At 40.0% G+C, this 22,551-nt stretch overlaps 1 protein-coding gene across 1 annotated transcript in view; it reads right to left on the bottom strand.

Annotated features, from left to right (window-relative positions):
* LOC122809518 overlaps positions 1 to 18,478 on the bottom strand; it is a 440,105-nt gene extending 421,627 nt beyond the window's left edge. The window contains exon 1 of the mRNA XM_044081085.1: positions 18,259 to 18,478. Within this exon, the coding sequence (XP_043937020.1) occupies positions 18,259 to 18,270 (12 nt within the window). The 5' untranslated portion in view covers positions 18,271 to 18,478. The remainder of the gene's footprint in view (positions 1 to 18,258) is intronic.
* Between the last annotated feature and the right edge of the window lie 4,073 nt (positions 18,479 to 22,551).

Here is a 22,551-nt window from a genome sequence, read left to right as displayed (position 1 = left end):
GACACCCTTTGTAAGGACCTTATAGTAGCTGATAAGTAGGGGTTGGTGGCAGTGATAACTAGTTTATAGTCTGGGCAGAAGGGGGCATACCTAGTAAACATGTGCAAGCCTTCCCCAAGCCTTCCCCAGGAGTATCTGTGTGTTTGAATATAAATCAAATCTCAAAGTGTGTGCGCGTGTGTGTGTGTGTGTGTGTGTGTGTGTGTGTGTGTGTGTGTGTGTGTGTGTGTCAGCTACTTGGGCAGGGACACAAAGTACTGGTTGGACAGAGAGGGTGCTGGAGGTCTTGACTTGATCCTTCAGCTGAGATCTTAACCCTATAGCTGTGCCAGTGGGGAATATAATTGGAGATCATGAGAAACCAGGCCTAGACTGACTGTGATCTCTGTGTGCTTTTAAGGAAAATTGTACTTTACTGTGTATGTACTTATCATCCTTCCATTGTGTACATCCCTGTTGCCAGTGGTGAGGATTGAGGCTCCTCGATCACTGGGCCAGTGAAGGGTGTCATAGTCACTATGGCCTTGGGCTGAGGAGGAATGAATGGACAACCTTATAGAACCTGGTCTGAATGAATCCACCACTTGCCATCTCTCTTGCAAGTGTGAGTGATTCTTATCTGGTAAGACACAGACTGATAAAGAATCAGCCATTGAGCAGCTAACGTCCATTGAAAAATTTTCATATAAAACCTGGCAATTGGTACTAATGTTATTGCTGCCACCATTGATCCCAGAGCCTGAAGGACCAGGCAGGCTGAACTTGAGGTGCTATAGATTATCTTTTTGACTTGGACTCATAGTGTGAACTCTCAGTAATGGAAAGAAAGCAATGGTTGTTTTTGTATTCAAAACTGCTCCTATAAACTCTAAACTCTGAGATGGTTGTAGATGAGACTTGTTGTAGTTTATGGTTATCCCCAGAAGACAGCAGGTCTGGAGAACCTGGTCTCTTGTCCATATGAGGTGATGCCTTTTCGGAGTGGTAAAGAGCCAGTCCTCTAGATATGGAAACACTTGGAATCCTTGCAGTCTCAGGTGGGCTACTACTACTGTCTTGCACTTGATTAACACCCTGGGGGCTTTGGTGAGTCCAAAGGGCAGTATGCTGAATTGATAATGACTGGCTTCCAGCCCGAAGTGCAAGTACCTTATGGATTGTCTGTTAATTTTTATATGACAGTATGTGTCCTGAAGGTCTATAAAGCACATCCAGTCATCCTTGCCCAGAAAGGGGAGAATGGACTGGACCATGACCATCCGAAACGTGATACTGTGAACTGTCCTGTTTAGTTTGGCAAGATCCAGAATTGGTTACCAGTGCCCTGTTTTCTATGGCACCAAAAAGAATCTTGAGTAAGTTCATGACTCTATTTGGTCTGGTGGGACCTAATGGATGACTCTCTTTTCTAGCAGTTTTTATACTTGAATTGCTGCTTGTTCCCTCTAATTGGGTGGAACATCACAGATTATTCTTGAGATTAGAGGTGAAAGTGGTATTATACAGCCTCTGGAAATAATCTTCAGCACACAAGTATCTTTTGTTATACCTAGCCAGGCTCTCTGGTGCAGGGATAATTGTCCCCCGACTGTCTCCAGAGGTGGACAATTGGGTCTCCTTTCAGGAGCACTGGTAGGGCTTGTCAAAGAATGATTCTCTGGAACCGTGGTTCTGCGGGCCACTTCTGCCACAGGGGCATCTTCATCCACTGGAGGTCCCTCCTCTGCCTCTGGGGGAGCCTCCTCCATGTGTGTCTTGAAAATGAGCTCACTGACTCAACTGCGTAAGACGAAGGATCAACCTCATGGATGAATTAGATATGGACTGTAGGGTCATCTGCTGTGCTGGGAAGTAAGAGATGCTTGTACTTCATCAGAAACAGCACCCAAGAGGGTATTTGATAACTCCTTGATCAAATTCCTCTGTAGTCTAGTAAAGTATGCCAAATAGTTCAGAGGCCTCAAAGTGAAGATCACTGAAGCATAGACATGCTTTTAAAATTTGTCTGTCACCCGTAACTCCCTGTTGGGGGGATGCACAGTGAAACTTTCCTAGGCTAGTTCCCTGTTGGTGGACACCGCAATGACCATGGCATCATCAGGAACTCTCTATCCCAAAACTGCCTATCCACAGGTGATGTCATTATCCTATGTAGTTTGTGAGGAATGAGCTCTCTGGTGTCGAGGTCCTTCCATGTTTGCTGTGAGATAAAGTCAATGAGCTCATTGGTGGGCGGAGTCACCCAAGAGGTAGCGGGTCCAGTACCAAAAGCCTCCAGGAGAACAGATTCCTCAGACATAAGGTTGTTGGGCATCTAGCCACCACTCTGTTTAAAAAACTTCTAGAATGTCTCCAAACAAGACATCTTCAGGCGGTGATCATGGGGATTCTTCACCTTCACTGAAATCCGTATCTTCAGCGATGGATTATTTTGGGGAGTCTATGTGTTTTCTCTTACATGTCCTCTTCTTAGGGTGCTCCTCAGTGGGGTGCTCTGGGGAGGTATCAGAAGAGGAGATTGCATCTCCCTGGGCAGGAACTGGGGTTTTGGTACTGGCTATCCCTGAGGAAGTAGATGGTGAGAGTCTGAGTGCTGAGACATCATGGTAGAAGACTTAGGATCTGAGGGGGATGGTTCAGTCAGAACTGTTGAGGCAGAAATTACTCTCTTCACTTCCTGTGTTGTTCCTGCACTCATTACATGCTTTGCTAGAGCACTACAATCTCTTCGGGTGTTTAAACGATATATATGGTCCCTTATTCATTCTTTAAGGGTTTTGTTAGTTTTTCCTACATAAAAGGAAAAACATTGTGTGCAGTAGGCTACATAAACTAAATTTCTAGTATCACAGGATCCAGTACATCTCAATTCCCATAAGTACCCGGTGTCTGGATGTCTGAAAAATCTTTATTCATCAACATATTCACATTGGGCACAACGGCCACACTGCTTGGTACCCAAGTGTGATAGGGAAATCTCTTGTTTGTTTCGATTGGGGTTACTTAATTGTTGTTTTAAGGACGTCTGGTTCCAGTATACAAACTTTGGACTGTTACCTACAACATCTCTAGTGAGATCATCTACTAATAAAATATGCCGATTTTGTTTAATCAACTTCTCTACTACTTGTGTGTTGGTACTATATGGAAGAACTATAGACAAATACGAAGAATTGATCTTATTCATTTCTCTTCTAGTGGTCCTAGCTGAATAATATGGCTTGGCTCGATCCAGTCTCTCACTACGAACTTTGTTGAAGTTTCTGTTTATCTCAGATAATTCATACCCTCTATTCATCAAGTCATCTTTTAACCTATCTAACCTGTCACTCAATAATGTCTCATTACAACATAATCTAGAGACCCTCATGGCCTGTCCCCTCACAATGTTCCTAAAAACTGATGGATTATGCATACTATTTCTATGCAAAAATGATGGTTTATAGCATGGTTTCCTGTATAGTTTAGTTCGACAAACCTGATTATCAACATAAACTTTAACATCCAGGTAGTTGATACTGGTACGAGAAACATTGATGGTACATTTTAAAAAAGTGTTGGAATCATTAATATATTCATGGAACCTATGTAACGTATCCTCCTCTCCTCTCCACAGGAGGAAGAGGTCGTCCACAAATCTCCTGTAAAACATAATATATGGATTATCCATTAAATGTTCAAATTCCCATGCCACCATAACTAGGTTGGCATAGGAGTTAGCTCAGCTCGTACCCATCGCCACCCCTGTGTTTTGTTATTAATACTTGTCCTGGAATAGAAAAGTATTATTCTCTAGGACCATTTCTATTAACAATCACAGAAAATCTGCCTTACGTATATCCATAGTGTCGTCCTTCAACATCACCGTTCTTACCATATCTATACCCTTATTAGATATGCTTGTAAAAAGGGCCACCACATCTAGGGTGACAAACAGAGCATCGTCTAGCTGAAAACCATCAGTGTGGGTAGAAGCAAACAAATCAACCAGAAGCTGTTAAGTGTCTTGCAATACATGACTGTACTTAGCAAGTACTCGCTTGAGCTCTTTATCCAAATATAATGAAACTGGCTCAGTGAGCCAGCATGCCCCCGCTACAATTGGTCTAAACTTAGGTGTTATAGGATCCTTATGTATTTTGGGAAGTCCATGTAGGCATGGAATAAGTGGATGTTCAACGGTGCAAAATCTAAATAACTCATCTGTCATGAGACCTAGACGTACGTACTCTTGTAAGGTAACATTTACATGCCATTGAATGTTAGTCACAATGTCAGAAGACACTTCTAAATAAGCTGGATCATCTAACATTTCAAACATGGTTTGTTTATAATAATAAGAATCCATCACTACAACTGGACCTCCCTTACCAGAAGGTCTTATTACAATACTATCATTCATGCATAACTGTTTAAGTGCAGATCTCTCATCAGCTGTCATATTATGCTCATTTCGAAATAAAGTAAAATACACATCATCATAAATAGATTTTTCACATGCTTTAAGGAAAATATCTAGGTTGGGTGGTAAATGTGGACAACAAAGACTTATTTTCTTAAATTCAAATGCATGTTCAGAAACAGCGTCTTTGTACATCATTTTCAAAGCTAAATTTCGAACAAATAGTCTAATCGCTAGCAGAGCATCACTGGTGTCCATACATCTAGTAGGAATAAAATTCAAACCTTTATTAAGTACGGCAGCCTCTGCTTCAGTTAATTCATAACTAGAAATGTTCCAAACTAAAGTTACTGATTCCACATCCTTTTCACAGTTTGTGTTTGCATTAGGGCAGGAGCCTCCTTCCTTTTCTGCCCTCGTTTTCCTTCTGTATCGCTCAACCTCTTTCTCCCCGGGCGTATGGGTAAAGGAAGCATAGGAAAAACTTGTGGTTGTAGTTTCTCCAGATGGATCTTCCATCGGACTACCTCATTGTTCAATGGAGTCCGTTCCTGTTGCTTTACTTCCGTTTCCTCCATCGGTGTTGAGTACACCAAACTAGTATTCGGTGGTGAAGCAGTATTAGTTCCTGCTATCCGACCGTTATTTCCCTCTGTTTCTGAGGTTTCAGTCACTTCTGTGCCAATGGAACTAATGTGACTCCCCTGTTGTTGTCTCGATTGATGATTGGGCCTCGAGTTCCTATTCTTCTGTGAATAGGCCTGTTTGTTAAGTGTAGTCCCCTCACTGGTTCCCTGCCTATTGACTGTGTTCTCTGATCTAATCGCTGTCGGGGCTGCATTTCTCGGCCAAGTGAAGACCTGTTGGTTTTCAAAGTCATTAATATCTCTTGCTAACTTATGTTTTTTATATTCCAACAGTCTCTTCTCATATCTCATGACTTTGTCAATAGTATCATTCATAAACAGTTCAGAGCGGTCTTCACCATCCATCGCTAACAGTTCTTGTTGTTTGTTAGTGATGTTATTTCTCAATTCATATTCAATGGGCTGAAAATATTCTAGCAACAGCCTAATATAGGCTTTACTAGTACTGATGTTGATCTGTTGCCACTTGACTAGTAAATCCGGATATGTCTCTCCGTAAGTGGGCATCGTCAATATCAATACCCTGAGCCCACGTGGAATAACGTTAAAGTCTAGACAGGCTTCAAGATGACATCTTTGACATCAGTTTATTCTTACTTTCTACTAGTGAGTGAGGATTAAAGCCATGGGATATACAGCAGTCCTCTTTAAATGGAGAGGGCCTAGACAACAGATATATAGTATGTGGGCATCAGAAAGTGGCAGTTTGTGCCCACACTTCAAACATTTTTTAAATCCTGCTGGTTTATCCGCCATCACCAAGTCAAAATATGTATTGACAAGAAACAAAATAACCATTAACACTACAATAACAGTAGTAAAGAAACGTTTTTTGGGTTTTTTTTTACAGATATATACGAGGAAATATAGAGAAAAAGGGAAAGTGAAGAGAAGGAAATACCAACAATGGTAAAAGAGCTACGGCAGTGTTGTAGAAGGGAAGATGATACTAACAATAGTTTCTAAGGAGTACAAAAAACATATGATAGTCAGAAAAGGTGTCAGAAATGGCAACAACCAAAAAGAAGTATATAAACGCAGGTAAGGGACAGTAATAGAAAAAGCAAGGAATACAAACAAATAACACTTAGCTACTGAATGCTCGAGAGAGATGGAAGACCATGTCCTTTGCTTGAAGCGGCAGCTGAAATCTGAGGTAACTGGTGTTGATGCACTGTGGGTAAGGGAGAAACTCGAAAATTATTGTTGCCACAAGCTTTAGCAACGTCTGAGTTGAATCCGAAGGATCAGATCAGAACCCATCAGTTGAGGACAGAATGAAAATTGACAACATCAGATCCATTGTCAGTTCTGTTGAAACATTATCATCTATGTTAACAGTGAGATAGTAACTAGAGGGTGCTAATTTAATGATTAACCTGAGCGTGTATACACTTTTTAAATATTTTACATACAGGACACAAAAGATAAAAAAGCTAATAGTTACTGACTGCAACTAACAGACCCTGTTAAATAACAGGAAAATTGTTTCCCAGTACAGAGAGTGCACTCCTGTATTTATTTATTTTATGGATAGATGGATATAAATATACATACATATATATATATATATATATATATATATATATATATATATATATATATATATGTATCAAAATATATTTACATACAAACACACATACACACACATATATATATATATATATATATATATATATATATATATATATATATATATATAAATGTATGTATGTGGGTGTAGATTATATATATATATATATATATATATATATATACACACACACACACACACACACACACACACACACACACACATATAAAACGGGTCTACTTTCACCCATCAAAATTCCATTTCAATGAAATGTAATTAGGCAAACTCTTTTTTGCGAGTGTATTTTTTCGAAAATGCACTTTCACGAAAAAGAAATTAACCGAAAACAAAAAGAAAAACACAAAAAACCCCAATACAACACTAACCATGTTTATGCAACGGGGCAAGCACCCCTGCACACCCCCCCCCCCCACTACTTTTGTATTCTCACTCAGAGATCGCACTACAGTAGGAAAAAGGGAATATTCCCTTATCCCTGCTGGGCCGCAATCTAAGCAACAGCCCCCATTGCTGTTCACTTTCACGAAAGTGCATTTTCGGAAAAATGCACTTTCGTGAAAAAGAGCTCACCTAATTATGTTTCGCTGAAATGTATTCAATGGGTCGAGGTAGACCCATATAAAGCATATATAATATATGTACATATATAGTGTGTGTGTGTGTGTGTGTGTGTGTGGAAAACAGGTCTACTTTCACACATCAAAATTATGTTTCAGCAAAACGTAATTAGCCAAACTCTTTTTCGCGAAAATGCATTTTTCGAAAATGCATAATGTATATGTACACACACATACACACACACACATATATGTAGGTCTCAATATGCATAGATAGTACAGAGATGCATGCTATGCCTAACAGATAGTCTTTTAAAACAATATTTTGAAACCTCAACCAACATAAAATTAGAAGATCTGGAAATATAAAAAGTGATGTTTAACAGACATTAACTGGACAGAGTAATATTAAGAATGAAGATGACAACAGAAAGAAAGAGCACTGAGATTTTCAGGAATTACACTGATATATATTAGTCTGCTGTTTTGTGCAATATTAAGATGTGTTAGATTAGGTCTTTAGCTCATAAGAAGTTTTAGAGATGTTAGACACATATTTAATTTAGTTAAAAATGATTCAGGATTTTGTTCTAAGCATACCTATGGAGGGTCAGTGTTCAACTGTTTAGCTTCATATATGCAGAGTACACGGACACTCCATAGTGGTTAGTTGATTTAGCTGCATGTAGTTGGTTTTGATTTTAGGTATCTAAGGAGTCTTGATGGGTTGTATCTTTGAACAAGACTAACAATTGATGTGTATGGTTTATCCAAGATGTGACACGCATTTAGGTACTATTTTGAGTATGGCAGAATTTTACTCAATTTATTTTGTATAGTGCTAAATAGTGATGTGTGCTATTTGGAAATTTTGAAGCAAATGCAGATATTTTATTATAACTTTGTTCCACTTCTTGTGGTTTATTAGAACGCAGAGAAGGAAAGAGATGGACGGAGTAAACATCATCTTTTAAGTCCTTGGTGGCAGAAAATCAACAGCCAGTGTGTATGAGTTTTATAATAAAGCTAATTTGTACAGTTTAAGAGTGGGTGAAGGATGAAGGATAGTTTACAAGTTGTGTTGCAGACATAAACAGCTATAGTGGAAGTCGTCAAAACTGATGAATGTACAGTTAGGAGAATTCTTAAAATGGGACACTGAGTTGCTGTACAGAAGTCGGAAAGGGACTTCTTTGATTTAATAGGTTCATAGGTAGGTACTAGGATATTGGCCCTAGGGCCTATATAAGCCTAGCCAAAAAGGTACCCTGGCTTTCGCCATCCATGAAAATTATTTTCCTATGCCCCTGTCGAGCAGATCTTCAGAAGTGATCCCCAGGGTGAATTTCCTATAGGTTCATATGATGTAATATATTCTGCACTCTTGACTGAATCATTGGATTGTTTCTCTTATTGCTGTGGTGGGTAGTAAATTACTCTCTTACAGTTTAGTAGCATGGTCTTAGTGTCATTACTCTCATATTTAAGGACATTAGAAGAGGGGGTAGTTAAGTACTGATGTCCAAGTTTGTACCTATGTGGCAGCTGTGCTTTATTCTTTGACATAATACAGGTAAGGATAAAAGGGCCCATGAGTCAACTCACCTGCCTACTTAAATATCCTGTTTAATCCAGGCATGGCTGAAGAGGACTAGCCCACCTACCCAGTCAACAAAGTTAAATAAATATATTCTGCCCTGTGTAGGCCAATCTGTTGAGGATCAAGGTGGAATTAAAACATTCAAGGGATGCAGAGGGACGCTGAAAGAAAATGAAAGAATAGCTTAACAAAATTGTCTGGAAAGGAAGTTCTGCTAATCTTCATGCTGCCAATAACTATTTAGATCAGTGATTTTAGTAGAGCTATGGCTAAAGAAAGAGCACTGCAGCAAAAAGATTACATTAACATTGCAAAAGTTAACTTTAACAAGCAAAACAAAACATCCATGTGCAGGCTTTCTGCACCTCCACAGCCCTATAATTCTAAACACACTAACTCTGAGACTGCAATTCTTGGAGGCAATAAGAAATGTCCTTACTTACCACACAATTCATTGATATCACAAAATATAATAAGGATTTCTCAATGTAATAAAACCTCTGCTAAAACAGTTTGATTATGTCAATTTTGTCAGAACAGGGTACAATGTTTGGCAAGAATCTTGATGTTCATAAACCTTGATTGTCACTGAAACATAGAAAAAGCTGTACTGACCAAACAATCGAATAACTTCTCCTGTAGCAGGTGTAACATTAATCCTAACTATACCCAATCCTCCAGGTCATCAGCAGTGCTCTGCTCCTTCCCCCCAATTACCACAGAATCATATCAATTTAAAAAGTAAAACAACATTCCATACTATTTTTTGAGAATCAGCAATGAAGTAATTATTCATGAAGATAAGTGCACAAGGCAAAATCAGCAGGGATAAAAAAAGAATTTAACATGCAAAAACCTATAAATAAATATATTAAAGTAAACACCCTAAAAGTATTTTGGTAGAGAGAATGTCCTGGACCTTCATGAAGACAGCATTTTCTCCTCAGCCCCTTACTTTAGTTGCTTTACTGTGGTGAAAGGCAAACCCTTACAAACGTAGCAGCAGTCAAACATGCATTATTTCATTTTCCAACAGCTATTCTACCATCATAATCAGTATTTATTCATAGGATCATAGGAGGTTACTAGGCTAATGGCCTTGGAGCCCTTACAAGCCTAGCCTAGAGTTTATCCCCAAAAAAGAAACTTCAGTCAGCACCTGTCACCCCTGTCAATGAGGGACACAGGTGGAACACCTGGGACAAATGTGTGGTTTCCCATTCACTCATTAAGGTAGCGCTTAAAGAGGGTCAGCAGGGTAATCTGTTAGGGGTGTATTGGAAGTCTATTCCAGAGACAAGGGAGCCTCTGGAAGATAAACCTGTCTCTCCAACAGGTTTTGTTGATGTCGCATAGTAGATTTAGGCCTTTCAAGCAGGTAATGCGCGAGGAGTTAGACTTATGGATATGGAGCATCTCTACTAGGGCAGGGTCCGAGATTGTCTTGTAGGCATAATACAGATCACCTCTGAGCAATCTGTATGATACTGAATAGAGTGATAGTGATTTGAGCCTGTCTGCATAGGACAGGTGTTGGAGGCCATGGATTCTCTTTGTGAGCTATTTCTGTGGACTTTCCAGTTGGTGAAGTTGTTTGGAGAGGTACATACCAAACGGGGCATTATACTCAATTACTGGCCTAATGATGCAATCCCTTTACTTATGAGATGAACCAAGTAAAAGGCTTTTCTGACCACTGCTGCTAAATGATGGTCGAATGTGAGATTGTTGTCAACCTGAGTACCCAGGTCTCTCACCACAGGTTGTGTGCTTAGGGGGTAGTCATTTATGTGGTAAGCAGTAAGGGCCGTGTTTTTGCTGAATGGTATGATAATACATTTTCTTGTGTTTAACTTAAGACCCTTACATTGGCACCAGTCATTTGTTGCTGTGTGACCCTCTTGCAGTATGTTAACATCATCTGGGGAATCAATGACAGCACCCAACTTACAGTCATCTGCAAACTTGGTCAGCCACAGGCCTTTTGTCTTTGTCTTTGCCTGGACCTCTGAAAAGTAGATGCCAAATGGTACGGGTCCCAGAACAGATCCCTGGGGAACACCACCAGTGACAGGTCTTCTGTCGGAGGTGTAAGCACCTATTTTGACCTTGTGGGTCCTATTAGTGAGCCAGTTGGCCACCCACATGATGAGATAGGGATTTATGCCAAGATGTGTTAGCTTTTCAAAGATGCTTGAGTGGGTAATTGTGTCAAAGGCCTTGGCCATGTCAAGTTAAGTTGTATGTACTGACTTTTCCTCATCCACAACCTTGGTGATAGTCTCAAAGAAGTCAACCAGGTTCAGCAGACAAGATCTGTCCTTGACGAATCTGAACTGTGTGGGGTTAAGTGCTTGGAGAATGTCTATGTCCTTGTTTATGAGGTCCATAATAATACACTCCATAGCTTTACAGATCAGACTTGTTAAGCTAATGGGGTGATAGTTTCCAGGGCCAACAGTGGCACTACCTTTCTGCAACAGGATAACAATTGCAGTTCTCCACTCTGCTGGAATGAAACCTGTACTTAAGCTGTGGTTGAATAGGGTTCTCAATGGTGAAGCTAGTTCTTGCTGGTGATGGTGCAGAATACAGCCTGGGATACTATCAGATCCCATGGAAGCTGTTTCTTTGCCTTAACACTTGATCTATGGAGATGTAAGGTGCAGGACAAGTACCAGGGATGTCAAATGGGCCTTTGGGGGGATAGGGGGGTGAAGTTTGCACCGAACCTATCTGCTAGGAGGCTGGCTAAATCAACAAGATCAGTGTAAGTGGTACCATTAAGTACTAATTTGGAACAAATCTGGGCTTTGCCATGGAGGTTCCTGACATAACTAAAAAGGCTTTGTGGTTTCCCTTTGTTTCAGAGGCTAGTTTCAATTCATAATTGGCTTTGGAGGCTTTCACTAATGATCTAATTTGCTTGTTGAGGCTGAGGAGGGAGTTTTTCCAATTTGGAACTTGTTCCGTTTTTACACTTGGACAACAGTTTCTTCCTTTTGTTGTAAAGCCTGTTGATAGAGGATGCCACCAGACAGGTATGCATTTCCTTGAATAGCAAGCTTTAGTTCTGTTGGGTATGGCTGAGTCCATGCAGTTGTACAGGTGCTTGTACACTGCATTGGCATACTGTTCAGCACAGTTGTCTGTATCCTCCGAAAGGGGCGGTGGTGTGAAGCTACTGTTACCCTCTCTTAGGAGATTGTAGTCAGCATTTGAGAAGTTTTTTAGGCTGGTTATGGTTAGGGAGGTTTGGGTGGGATAGAAACTTCGAATGAGACAGACCAATGATCTGATCTCACCAGGGAAGAACATACTATGGGAGTGGTGTAGTGTTCACCCATGCTGGTGAGAACCAAGTTCAGAATGTTCTCTCCTTGTGGGAAATAAGACAAGCTGGTCTAGTGCATTAGAACTGATAAAGTCAAGGAATCACTGAGTGAGTGCATTAGTGCAGGAATAGTTCACCCAGTCTATGGTGGGGTAGTTTAAATCACCAAGGATCAGGGTGTTAGGGGGTACCTTGATGGAGTCAAGTAGGTCCAGGTAGGAGGAGTGGGTGTCCTCTGTCATGGGAGGGGTTTATAGCTAGCTATAACTTGGATTGGTGTCTTGCCAACTGTCAGTTGCACCTGGAGTAATTCCAGTGCGGCATGCTGGCGAACCGGTCTGGAGGTGTGCCTGTCCTTAATGACGATAGAGACTCCACCCGCCTTAGTCTTCCCAACCTCATTTTGGGGTTGGAATGTGTGGAATGAGATATAGCTTGGCAAGGCAGGTGTGCTCTCCACAGCCCTGAACCAAGTTTCCATGACAGCACAGACATTGGCATCTTCCAGCGTGAGAAGAGCCCCCAGTGAGTGCATTTTCAGGTTAAGGCTCCTAGCATTAAGCAGCATGACTTTCAATTTGCTTTTTGATAGATCTTTTACATTTTAAGATTTGTCTTTGGGATATAGCCTAAAAAAGCACAATGGCGGAGGAAAGAGCCCATGGAATCCCATGGGAGACAGGTGGAGATCAACTCTGGCAAAGCACTGAGGCCTGTCAACCATGTCATCCCAGGCAGACAGATATTGGATCCCCTTGGAAAGACACCAGAAACTAAGCCAACTGTTGAAGTTAATGATTTTTTGTTGGTATTGTCGTATCATTTTTGGTGAGGGCATGATGCAGCTTAGGGCTAGGGTCATACCTGCCTGGGACACATAACATGATAGCCTAATCATGTCACTCTTCATATAGTGCAGGGAGCTACATCTCAAGTCATTCACACCAACATGGACAATGACAGAGTCATACTTGTACCTGCTGTGGAGAGACTTAAGTGCGTGCATGATGTCGGATTCTGGCACCGCACCGACAACTGACCGTGACATTCTCCTTGTCGAGCCTGGTAAGGGGGACATAGGTGTGTCTCACAACTGAGTTGCCAATGACTATTATGTTTGGTTTAGTGTTATGCCTTATGGGCTGCATCGATTTATTGTTATGCCTTATGTGCTGAGTTTGTGAGACACTGGTGTGTTGTCATTGTCTCCTGTGTGTGTTGTGTTTGGTGTTGTGTGTGGAATGTTTGTGAGTGTGTTTGGAGGTCTCTGCTATTTAGGTAAGTTTTTATTAATGACCTCTGCATAGGTGGGTGTGTGTTGTGCTTGGTTATGTGATGTGGGTGGTGTGGTGTTTGGGCTGGCAATCTCTGCTTTGTCAGGAGTACTGACTGTAGCGCAAGAGAGCATATATTCCAGGTTACTGATGTAGATGCATTTCTTGCAAGTAGAATAATTATGTGCTAGGAGAAGAGGGTTGTCAGTGAACATGAAGCAGTTGCTACACTGTCTCAGTATGCCCATGTCAACCAGGCTGGCAGAAGAAACTCATGGGAATTGTCAAGGCATAATGTTCTGAAAACCTGGGCAGACTTATGGAGAGAGGGTTTTGGTAAGGGTTTGTCCACAAGAGTGCAGTCCACAAAAACCTTCTTAAATGTAAAATAACTGGCCTGTAAAACCAAAACTAAGATGCTTAGAATAGCAGATAAATTTAATCAGGCTACTAACAAGCAGTAATAAATGCAGCAGAATAAGAGCACTTGAACACTTAAGAGCACACAGCAAATGAAAGTAAGGTAATAAAGTAGGTAGAACACAGTTACAATAAGAGCAGCTAAATAAAGTGTTTTTTTTTTTTTTTTTTTTGGTAAGTGGTGAGGGAGGAAACAGAAGATAATTCAAGATTAAGAAACTAAGGGTTTGGCTTTCCCAAATGTTGTCCCTGTATACTGTAGACAGAGATGATGAGATGGGACGGGTAGGAGTGTCCAAAGTCAAAGAAGCAAGAGGGTAGTCCTTCCCAAATGATCTCACTGTACTCAGCTGAGTGAGCAAATGAGATGGGGCTGGGAGGAGTGTCCAAAGACAAATTTACAGCAGGGGAGGGCAATTCCAAAGCCACCAAGTTTAAGGAAAAAATGGCACTGGGGCAGGAGGGTGGGGAAAAGAAACTTACTACAGAGAGAGACCATCAATATTCAATCAATATTGAATGAAACAAAAAAAAATGCAGTACAGTTTTATTAACTATCACTGAAACAGAACAAGTGCAAAAAGTATACTTGTATCAGCTTTGTATATCCACATGGTTGTAGAATCAGTCACACTTGTGCCTTACAAGTGTTGCATAATCATATTCACAATCATGTGGAAGCCACAGCACATCCCACAAGTAAAAACCCATAAAAACACATCTAGTCAAACATTCTGTCAGGATAACAGTGGCTTTCAGCAGCACTGTAGGTATAGTGTAGCAACATTCCAAACAGCAACATTAAATTGCAAGAAGAAGCAACGGGATCCCATATAAGGTCAACAAAGATGAAAAATATCATTAAAAAGTGGAGAAATGAAATACCTTCCCAATGTATGGTAATACAAACTGTCATGAGATTTCAGAAAATACAGTATGCATACAAAGTAATCATAATGGCAAGGTGTTTACAAGGGTGGAGGAGGCTATGTTAAACACCAAATCATAACCGTCAAATTCAAATTTGCTAACATAGGATCATAGAATCATAGGAGGTTACTAGGCTATCATTTCAAGCCTAGTCATTTCATCCCAATGTAGTGCCATAGATACTCCAGTCAATACCCAGGATTGTATTTAGTAATGACTCCCCATGTCAAGGAAGGTTGAGGGCACTATCCCTGGAAACAAATCTGTCCCTCCAGCACGTCCTATGCAACTAGCAGGCCATATTTAGATCCCTGGAATGGGAAGCTCTAGTCCTGTTTGATTTATGGATGTGCAGCAAATTCATTAAGTTTGGGTCAGAAATTGCTCTGTAAGTCAGGCATAAGTCTCCCCTAAGAAGTCATGGACCAAAAGGTTTTGTACATTCAAATTCTTTGTTTTCCTCTGTGCAGTATTTTACAAAACTACTGCAGGAAAAATTACATCAGCAACATATTCACCATTGGCTGTCTTATCTTGTTAAGCCATATTACTCAATGCTCCTTCTGTTTTCATTTATACATTATAACCTGCAAAAGCAGCCAGTTTGTCTATCTAGTCTGCCTGATGTATACAGCTTTTATCTAGCAGATACCTTCCCTGTTGTCTCTCTTTCCCTTCTTGAAAGACTCTGTTGTTCTGCTTCCACCAATCATTCTAGCAGGCAATTCCAAGTATTCACCACTCTTTCCACCTTTCTCATAAGCTCCGTTTCCTCACATTCTCCCTGCCTATTAAATCTGGTTAACTTCTTCAAGAGGGTCACTCCGGCAGTTGACAGTGTCCAAACAGTCTACTGAGATTATCTAGACCTGGCCAAGGCATTCAACACCTTGCCCCATTCTGGCATCACAAGAAAGCTAAATGACTTAAAAATAGATCCCTATGTGATAGAATGGATAGCAAACTGGCTAAAAGACACAACCCATGCAGTGCAAGTCAGGCACCTCATCAGAAAGTATGAAGGTGACCAGTGGTGTCCCTCAGGACTAAGTGTTGGGACCCCCTCCTTTTTGGCATTTACTTTTCTGGTCTCCAGGCAGACAGACAGGACATCTGGCTTACTAAGTTTGCAGACAAATTGCAAGCTGAGAGTTATTGCTAAGTCTCCCTATGACAACTGAACCCTCCAGCATGAACTATCCTTCATAAACTCTTTGATGTACTGAAAATGTGGCTAACATTAACTGCTTAAAATGCAATACCGTTGGGTTTGGTAGCAACTATATCGCCATACACCACAACAAAATAAAAATGTAGTTAGGGACTCTGGAATTTGGATTGATAACTATCTATCTTTTAATCATCATTTGGCAACAGTGATCAGGAAATCCTTCCACTTGGCACAACCATTTACAACGGGAGTTTCACCCAGATCTAAGGAATTCATCATTCCAATATATTCAGCATTGATTAGGCCAGTTATTAAGAACAACCCCCCCCCCCTTTGGGATGTATCTAACTAAACATATCAAATAACCAGAATGGTCACAGAGGTTCTAAACCAGAAGATCACAAGCCTAAAGATCCTGAGCTACGAAGAGAGTCTGGAAGCGCTATCCGTTTTTTCAGTATCTTACAAAGTTTTGAAGGAAAACGCAAGTCTAGCCTACTACACCACTGCAGACCCAGTTGGCCTTGATTTCAAATATCTTCAAAAATATAATGCTTCAGTTAACACCAGAAATGAGAACCTAAATCTTCACCACCTGACAAACAATACACATTGGAATGACAGGTTAATCACACAGTGCCACACTCACCTCTGGAACAGACTTCCCATGCAAGTTTAAATAGTGAAATTCTCTTCTTCACTAGCATCCTTCAAACAGAATCTAGATGATTGGACAGGTTCCCAACAAATTTACCTACGACCGCCTGACCTAACCCACCTTGAAAAAGGGGAAGCGGTCTGAGAGTATCTACCTGCATAGCATATATGATTCTAAGATTAAATTGCCTTGAAATATACATGAATTTATGACTCTGTGAATATACACAACAAATTGCTCCTTGCACCCTATCTTCCTAAGAGTACAACCCAGTATCCTCCTGTCTTTTACGTAGTTTTCTCTCTCCATCTTCTAACTACCCTCCTTGACCTGTACACCTCTTCATAGGGTCCACAACTACAGGCACATGTCTCCAACAACAGCCTGAGTGGCACGCCAGTCTTTCTTCCATTGGAGTATATTCCCCTACAAAAGCAATACAATATTCTTTTGGGTCTGCCACTGCTTTGTATTTGATAATTCATTGTTACTGTTATTTCAACTCTTAATTCTTTTTGGTCACTCATCATGAAATGTACATCCTCCACTTAGTTTCTTCCCAGGAGCTCAGTGAAAAGCACCTTGCATTTATCCGGATTAAACCTCAGCTGTCACTATTCAGTTCATCAGTATTACGGGGTAGCAGAAAACAAGCCATTTAATACAAACGTAGTACAAATATGTCTTTACTTTTTTTTTTTTTTTTTTGCATAACAGGCCAAAATAACACTACCTTGGGCAAGCAGCATATGTTGCATCAGATTATCCCAGTGAATACGTCATAGCCTTTAAAGACCAAAATACGTTAACACACCTGGGCAGTTTATAAGCCTGATACAGCCTATCTTGTTATTATTTATGCTTATTTATTTTGCTCAGGTTTGTCTGTTGTGGAAGAATATCATTTCTCAGTGCAGACAAGGAATGGGTTTGCTGCAGCCAAAGTCATAATATCTTTTGCCCTTTAAATACATATATAACCATCCATCTTTTTTAACCAGATAATGCCCCTAAAATAAACTAACTCTCCCCAGGGACAGACAAGGAGCTCCTTCTGATTAAGTGCCTTGTACAGTGTCTCACAGCAGGAATTAGGAAAACAGAAACTGAGGAACTCAAACCCAGGACTACAGGATGGGGCTTATTGGATGCTAATAGCCTTATTGTGCTCTGTTAAACTGCCAGTAAAATGAGAACAGTGTGGAACTGAGGTACTTACAGTGTTTAACTCATCATCACATAGGTACACATTATCCAGAGCCCAATCAAACTGTTGAGCTTATGCAGACAAGCACATCTTAACAGTAGCTGTGATATTTGTATTGCATATCATTTGCCATTCTTGTATCAAAGGCATGCATTTTTATTACACCAGGTAACTCTCTTTCATGCTAAACTGTAGAGTTGTAATGAATTACACATGTGATTTGTGACAGACAAGGCATGCTGAAGAAGAGCGCTTACTTATTTAAGGCCATAAACTAAAATGTAACATACTAAAGAATTATTTTTAATCTTAGGTTTAATGTAGCGCTTAAAATTATTTGCAGCTTTGTTAACATACTGTAACTGAGTGTCTTGCAGCTGGCAAATAAATTTTGTAAAAGCATTCAAATGATCATCTTCATACTGTTCTTTGTTTTGTTTACACATCATTCCAGCTGTACGTACCTCCAGATTCATGATCCCTGTTTTCAGTTTGCAGCACCACCTTCTTTCAGTCCCAAATGATTACAGTATTTAGAAAACTGATATGTAAATGTTGTGCTCTGATTTCCAGTGCTAGGGACTCAAACGTAATCAATATTCACAAGAAAAGAGCATCCTTGTCTGAAGCTCCTCAGCTGAGATCAGCTCTGTGCGCCTCTTTCAACTACCTTTGGGGAAAAAAGTGCACTTCCTGTCTGCTATTCAAAGGAGCATGTAAAGCAGCTTATTAATATTCAAATAGTGATGTAACAGAGGTGGAGTTTTAAAACTAGTGAAGCTTAATCTTTATGGGTTATTTCTTGCAGACACTGTCAGGTCATGCAAAACCTTTGATAGGAAGAAAACATAAAGAAAATACATCCAGACACTTTAAAAGAAATGCATGTGACATTATTGAGCCATAAGCCTTATATTCAAAACAAAATGTTATAGCCTGACTGAATCAATTACTTGAAAATGTCATCTCATCTGTCCATATTTTTGTCTCATATTTTGGTCTGTTCCTAATAAAATTTGTGGCTGAGCTCTGAATTCACTCTATAATAGCAGGCATTTGAGTTTCAGACTCCATATCCTACAGAAAATGCATGGTAGCACAAGACCTTTTATTCTAGTAGCTTTCTATGTTTATAAGAGCAATATTTAAAAGTTGCCCCTATTTTTGAGGCTTTGCTCCCCCATTATTTTTGGCTTTGTCCAGATGTTTTTGTGCCAAGAGGTTGAGAGCTGTGCATCTACCTCCTAAACCTGTCAATGTATACAACTGAACAAATAATTATATTTTTTTGTAATTGGAGAAACAGGACAATAGCTGCGGGTAATCTTGCCCACAACAGTTTGCCTTTTGTTGTTAAGCCATGATGGGCAAGTTCTTTTTTGTCCAGTTTCACTGATTTTGCTCTACTTTGGTCATGCAAATGTGTTTAATTAATATTTCATATATGCTATGAACATGCTTACATTTTTCTTTTGTATTATACCTGAGGCAGAAACAACACTAGCTTAGACTCCCTGTCTTTTTACCCACTTTGGAAAATACAGGTAAATGAAATGTGTGGAGCTAACAGTTTTGTAAACCTCACTGTTGCACATTACTTTACCTAACCTCCATATATTAAATGTTCATTTATGTTCACTATTCCCATCCTAAATGGGTTATAACTGGCAATTCTGAAAGAATGGTTTCATCTGCCTTGGATGTTACAGAATGGTTTCTAAATTTGCATTCTTCACATTCATTTTGATTAACTTAACTTAGGCTACTTTAATGCAGCTCAACGTACTATGATAAAGTAATTTCCGTATACATTTTTCCCATAAATGCTGTATACGCAAATTCCCTTGCCAGGCTTAGTAACATATCCCCAGTCACAGGCAATATCCAAGATCTTGTGCGTCCTGCTGCTCATGATTAAAATATCTCATAAACCCAAGAAGACACTGACAGAGTCATCATCTATAAAGTCTATTCAGATATAGCAGCTGCCTTTCTCATACCCCTTCTCTGTAATTTCTTCATCTGTCCTTAGTGTTTATGAACCACTCGATTGGCATGTTTATTACTGCTTTCCATAGCAATGTGTTCAAGTACATACCAACCCCCTTTGTGGAATAATGTTTCTTTAAGCCAGCAATAAATGTTCACACTTCCAGCTACCACTCGTGCATTCCTTAGTATCTCTCAACCTCTTAGTGCAAGAAATAGAAGCATTTCACCAGACGTACTCTCCATTGTCCCATTAGTAAGACAAAACCTGATAAACTGAATTAGCCAAGATGAAAAGGAGGCATAAACTGAGAGTGTTCAAGATTCCTCAAACAGAATATTACATGTTGGGTTGTAAGATATTGACTAAGAAAAGAGTACCAGGTAGCTAGGTAAATGCTGGCAGACAGTAGGAGCAGTAATAATAAAAAAAAAGAAGCAGGCAATATAATGCAGTAATTTTCGGAACAGTAATGCGTCACATAACATGGCGTAAACAGGAACATGGAACTTTTCATTACAGCTTGAACCACAAACTAGCAACAGCAGTAAATGAGGAAATAGGTCTCATCAGAAAACAAGGTAAGTCAGAAATCAAACAGAAGCTACTCAGAAGTCAGCCATAAGGAGAAAGACGGAAAGTGTATGGTGTCTTTCCTTCCCAGACAGGTTGCTGTCAATATGACTTCTGACAGAAACTAGAAGTGAAATCAGAATGCTCTAGTAGCTAAGAAAGAAAGATTGAGAGAGTGCATGTATGTTTTTTTTTTTTTTTGGGGGGGGGGGGCTTGTATTACACACTGCCTGAAAAAGAAATAAAATAAAATAAGTTAACAACTCCTTCCAGCAAGATCCTAATGACCATTCCTTGCCTTCTGGCAGAAATCTATCATCAACCTCAAGATACTGACCCCCAAAGCCTGTAAATGGACACCTAGCATTTAACAGATGGTGAAATCCTCTCCCAACAACTGTCTTTGTGAACCAGCGCATCGTTCCCCTTACCATCCTGGTACTCCTTTGTCTGCACCTTCTCCACCAGTGTGATGTCCTTTTTCAGAAGGCATCGATAATTGTATAAATTGCTTTAGCTACAGCCTTACCAGTGCTCTAGTCAGTAAATAAATAAAAAATACATGCATATATACATACACATATACAAACACACCTAAAATATTAATACTTCTTCTAGGGTGAGTTCTTCTTCTTCCATCATCATAGTCTGTATATGGGGCAGCACAGCTTCGGCTAGGATTTCTTTGTTCAGAATCTGTTGGAAGTACTCCTTGTTTCTGCCTTTGTTGTCCAGTGAACTGGTCAGTAGATTGTTGCTAGCATCCCTTATGAATGGTGTCTGATTACTCTGTTATGTATTGTTATGCCTTTGTCTTGCAACCTGTCAAGAGTTTCTTTATGCCATCTACTGAATCACTTTTCAGAAGCCTCCAACTCCTTGTACTTTGTTATTGCAACTGCTTTATTATCTTTAACGACCCACTATCCTTCTTAGACCAATCCATCTTGTGTGCGTCCTGCAAGTTCTTGCACGCCTTCTTTCTTGTTTTTACAACCTCCTGGATATTTACATTCCACCATCAGCTTTCCTTATGTACCTTACTTCCATGTCTGTCTCGACCACATATCTGTTTTTAGACAATGCTATTCTTCTTCAAATCCACCTGTTTCCTCTTCCCGAGGTAGGGTTGCCACCTTTTCAAATGACCAAAGTGGGACATTTTTGGGACACACATCAGATTTTACAGGCCGACACATACCCACAGTCAGTACAAGGGATAGAATTTAACTTTTTTGCCTGAATAAAAGCTTTTTCTTGTAGCAGTTTAGTTGCTTATTCTGTTTCTTATAACATTTAGATATTTTTAGATACAGAAATAACTATTTTATGCAACTATTACATAAAATATGAGACATAATTATGTCCTACAATCTCAGGACATTTGCCATTTTTAATATTTTTTGTCAGGACAAAACTGCCCAAAGAGAGACTGTCCCTCGCAAAGTGGGACAGGTGGTAACCCTATCCTGAGGTGCTAGAGCCCTGACAATTACCTCATACTGGCCTCTGTTGCCTTTAAAGCCTTCTCTGACCACTGCTTGCAACTGATTGTGGCAAGCAGTGATTTATGCTGTGATGCAACTGTTTCACTGGGAATCACTTTGAAATCTCTGATTCTACTCCAATGCCCTTTCCTTACTAGGAAGAAATCTTCCTGAGTTGTATGTTGACCACACCTGTATGTGATTTTGTGACTGTTTCTCTTGGTGAACCATGTTTGGCAACCATCAAGCCTTTTGCCAGACAGAATTCTAGAATGGCTCCTGCTTTATTTCTGATGCCCCACCTATATATATATATATATATATATATATATATACCCAGGCAGTCCTTATCTCCTGTTCTGTCTGTTCTGATAGGAGCATTCAAGTCCCCATTATTAACTTACCTTTGTTGCAGGAAGGTTGTTGGTTCTATTCCCACACCAGGTAGATAGATTGCTGACACTGCAGTACGGCATGGGGGTGTTGCATTCCTCAGTGTTTTGTACTCTGAAAGTGATATTAAATTGAGGCCCCAACTGCTTAAGTTGTTGGAAGCTCAGGTGGATGGAAAAGATCCTACAGTACCTATTGAAAAGATGCCCTGGTCCAATTTCTCCTAGTAGTATAAATACAACCTCCGTTCCCCCTGAAAAGAGAATACTGGCCTACTGGGACTTACCTTGTCAATACAGAATAAAAAAAAATCA

Source organism: Protopterus annectens, chromosome 1.part1, assembly GCF_019279795.1.
Source record: "Protopterus annectens isolate FY-2018-M chromosome 1.part1, PAN1.0, whole genome shotgun sequence".
Taxonomy (NCBI): Eukaryota; Metazoa; Chordata; order Ceratodontiformes; family Protopteridae; genus Protopterus; species Protopterus annectens.
The sequence above is the reverse complement of the archived record's forward strand: the minus strand, read 5'-3'. Positions and strand labels throughout refer to the sequence as shown.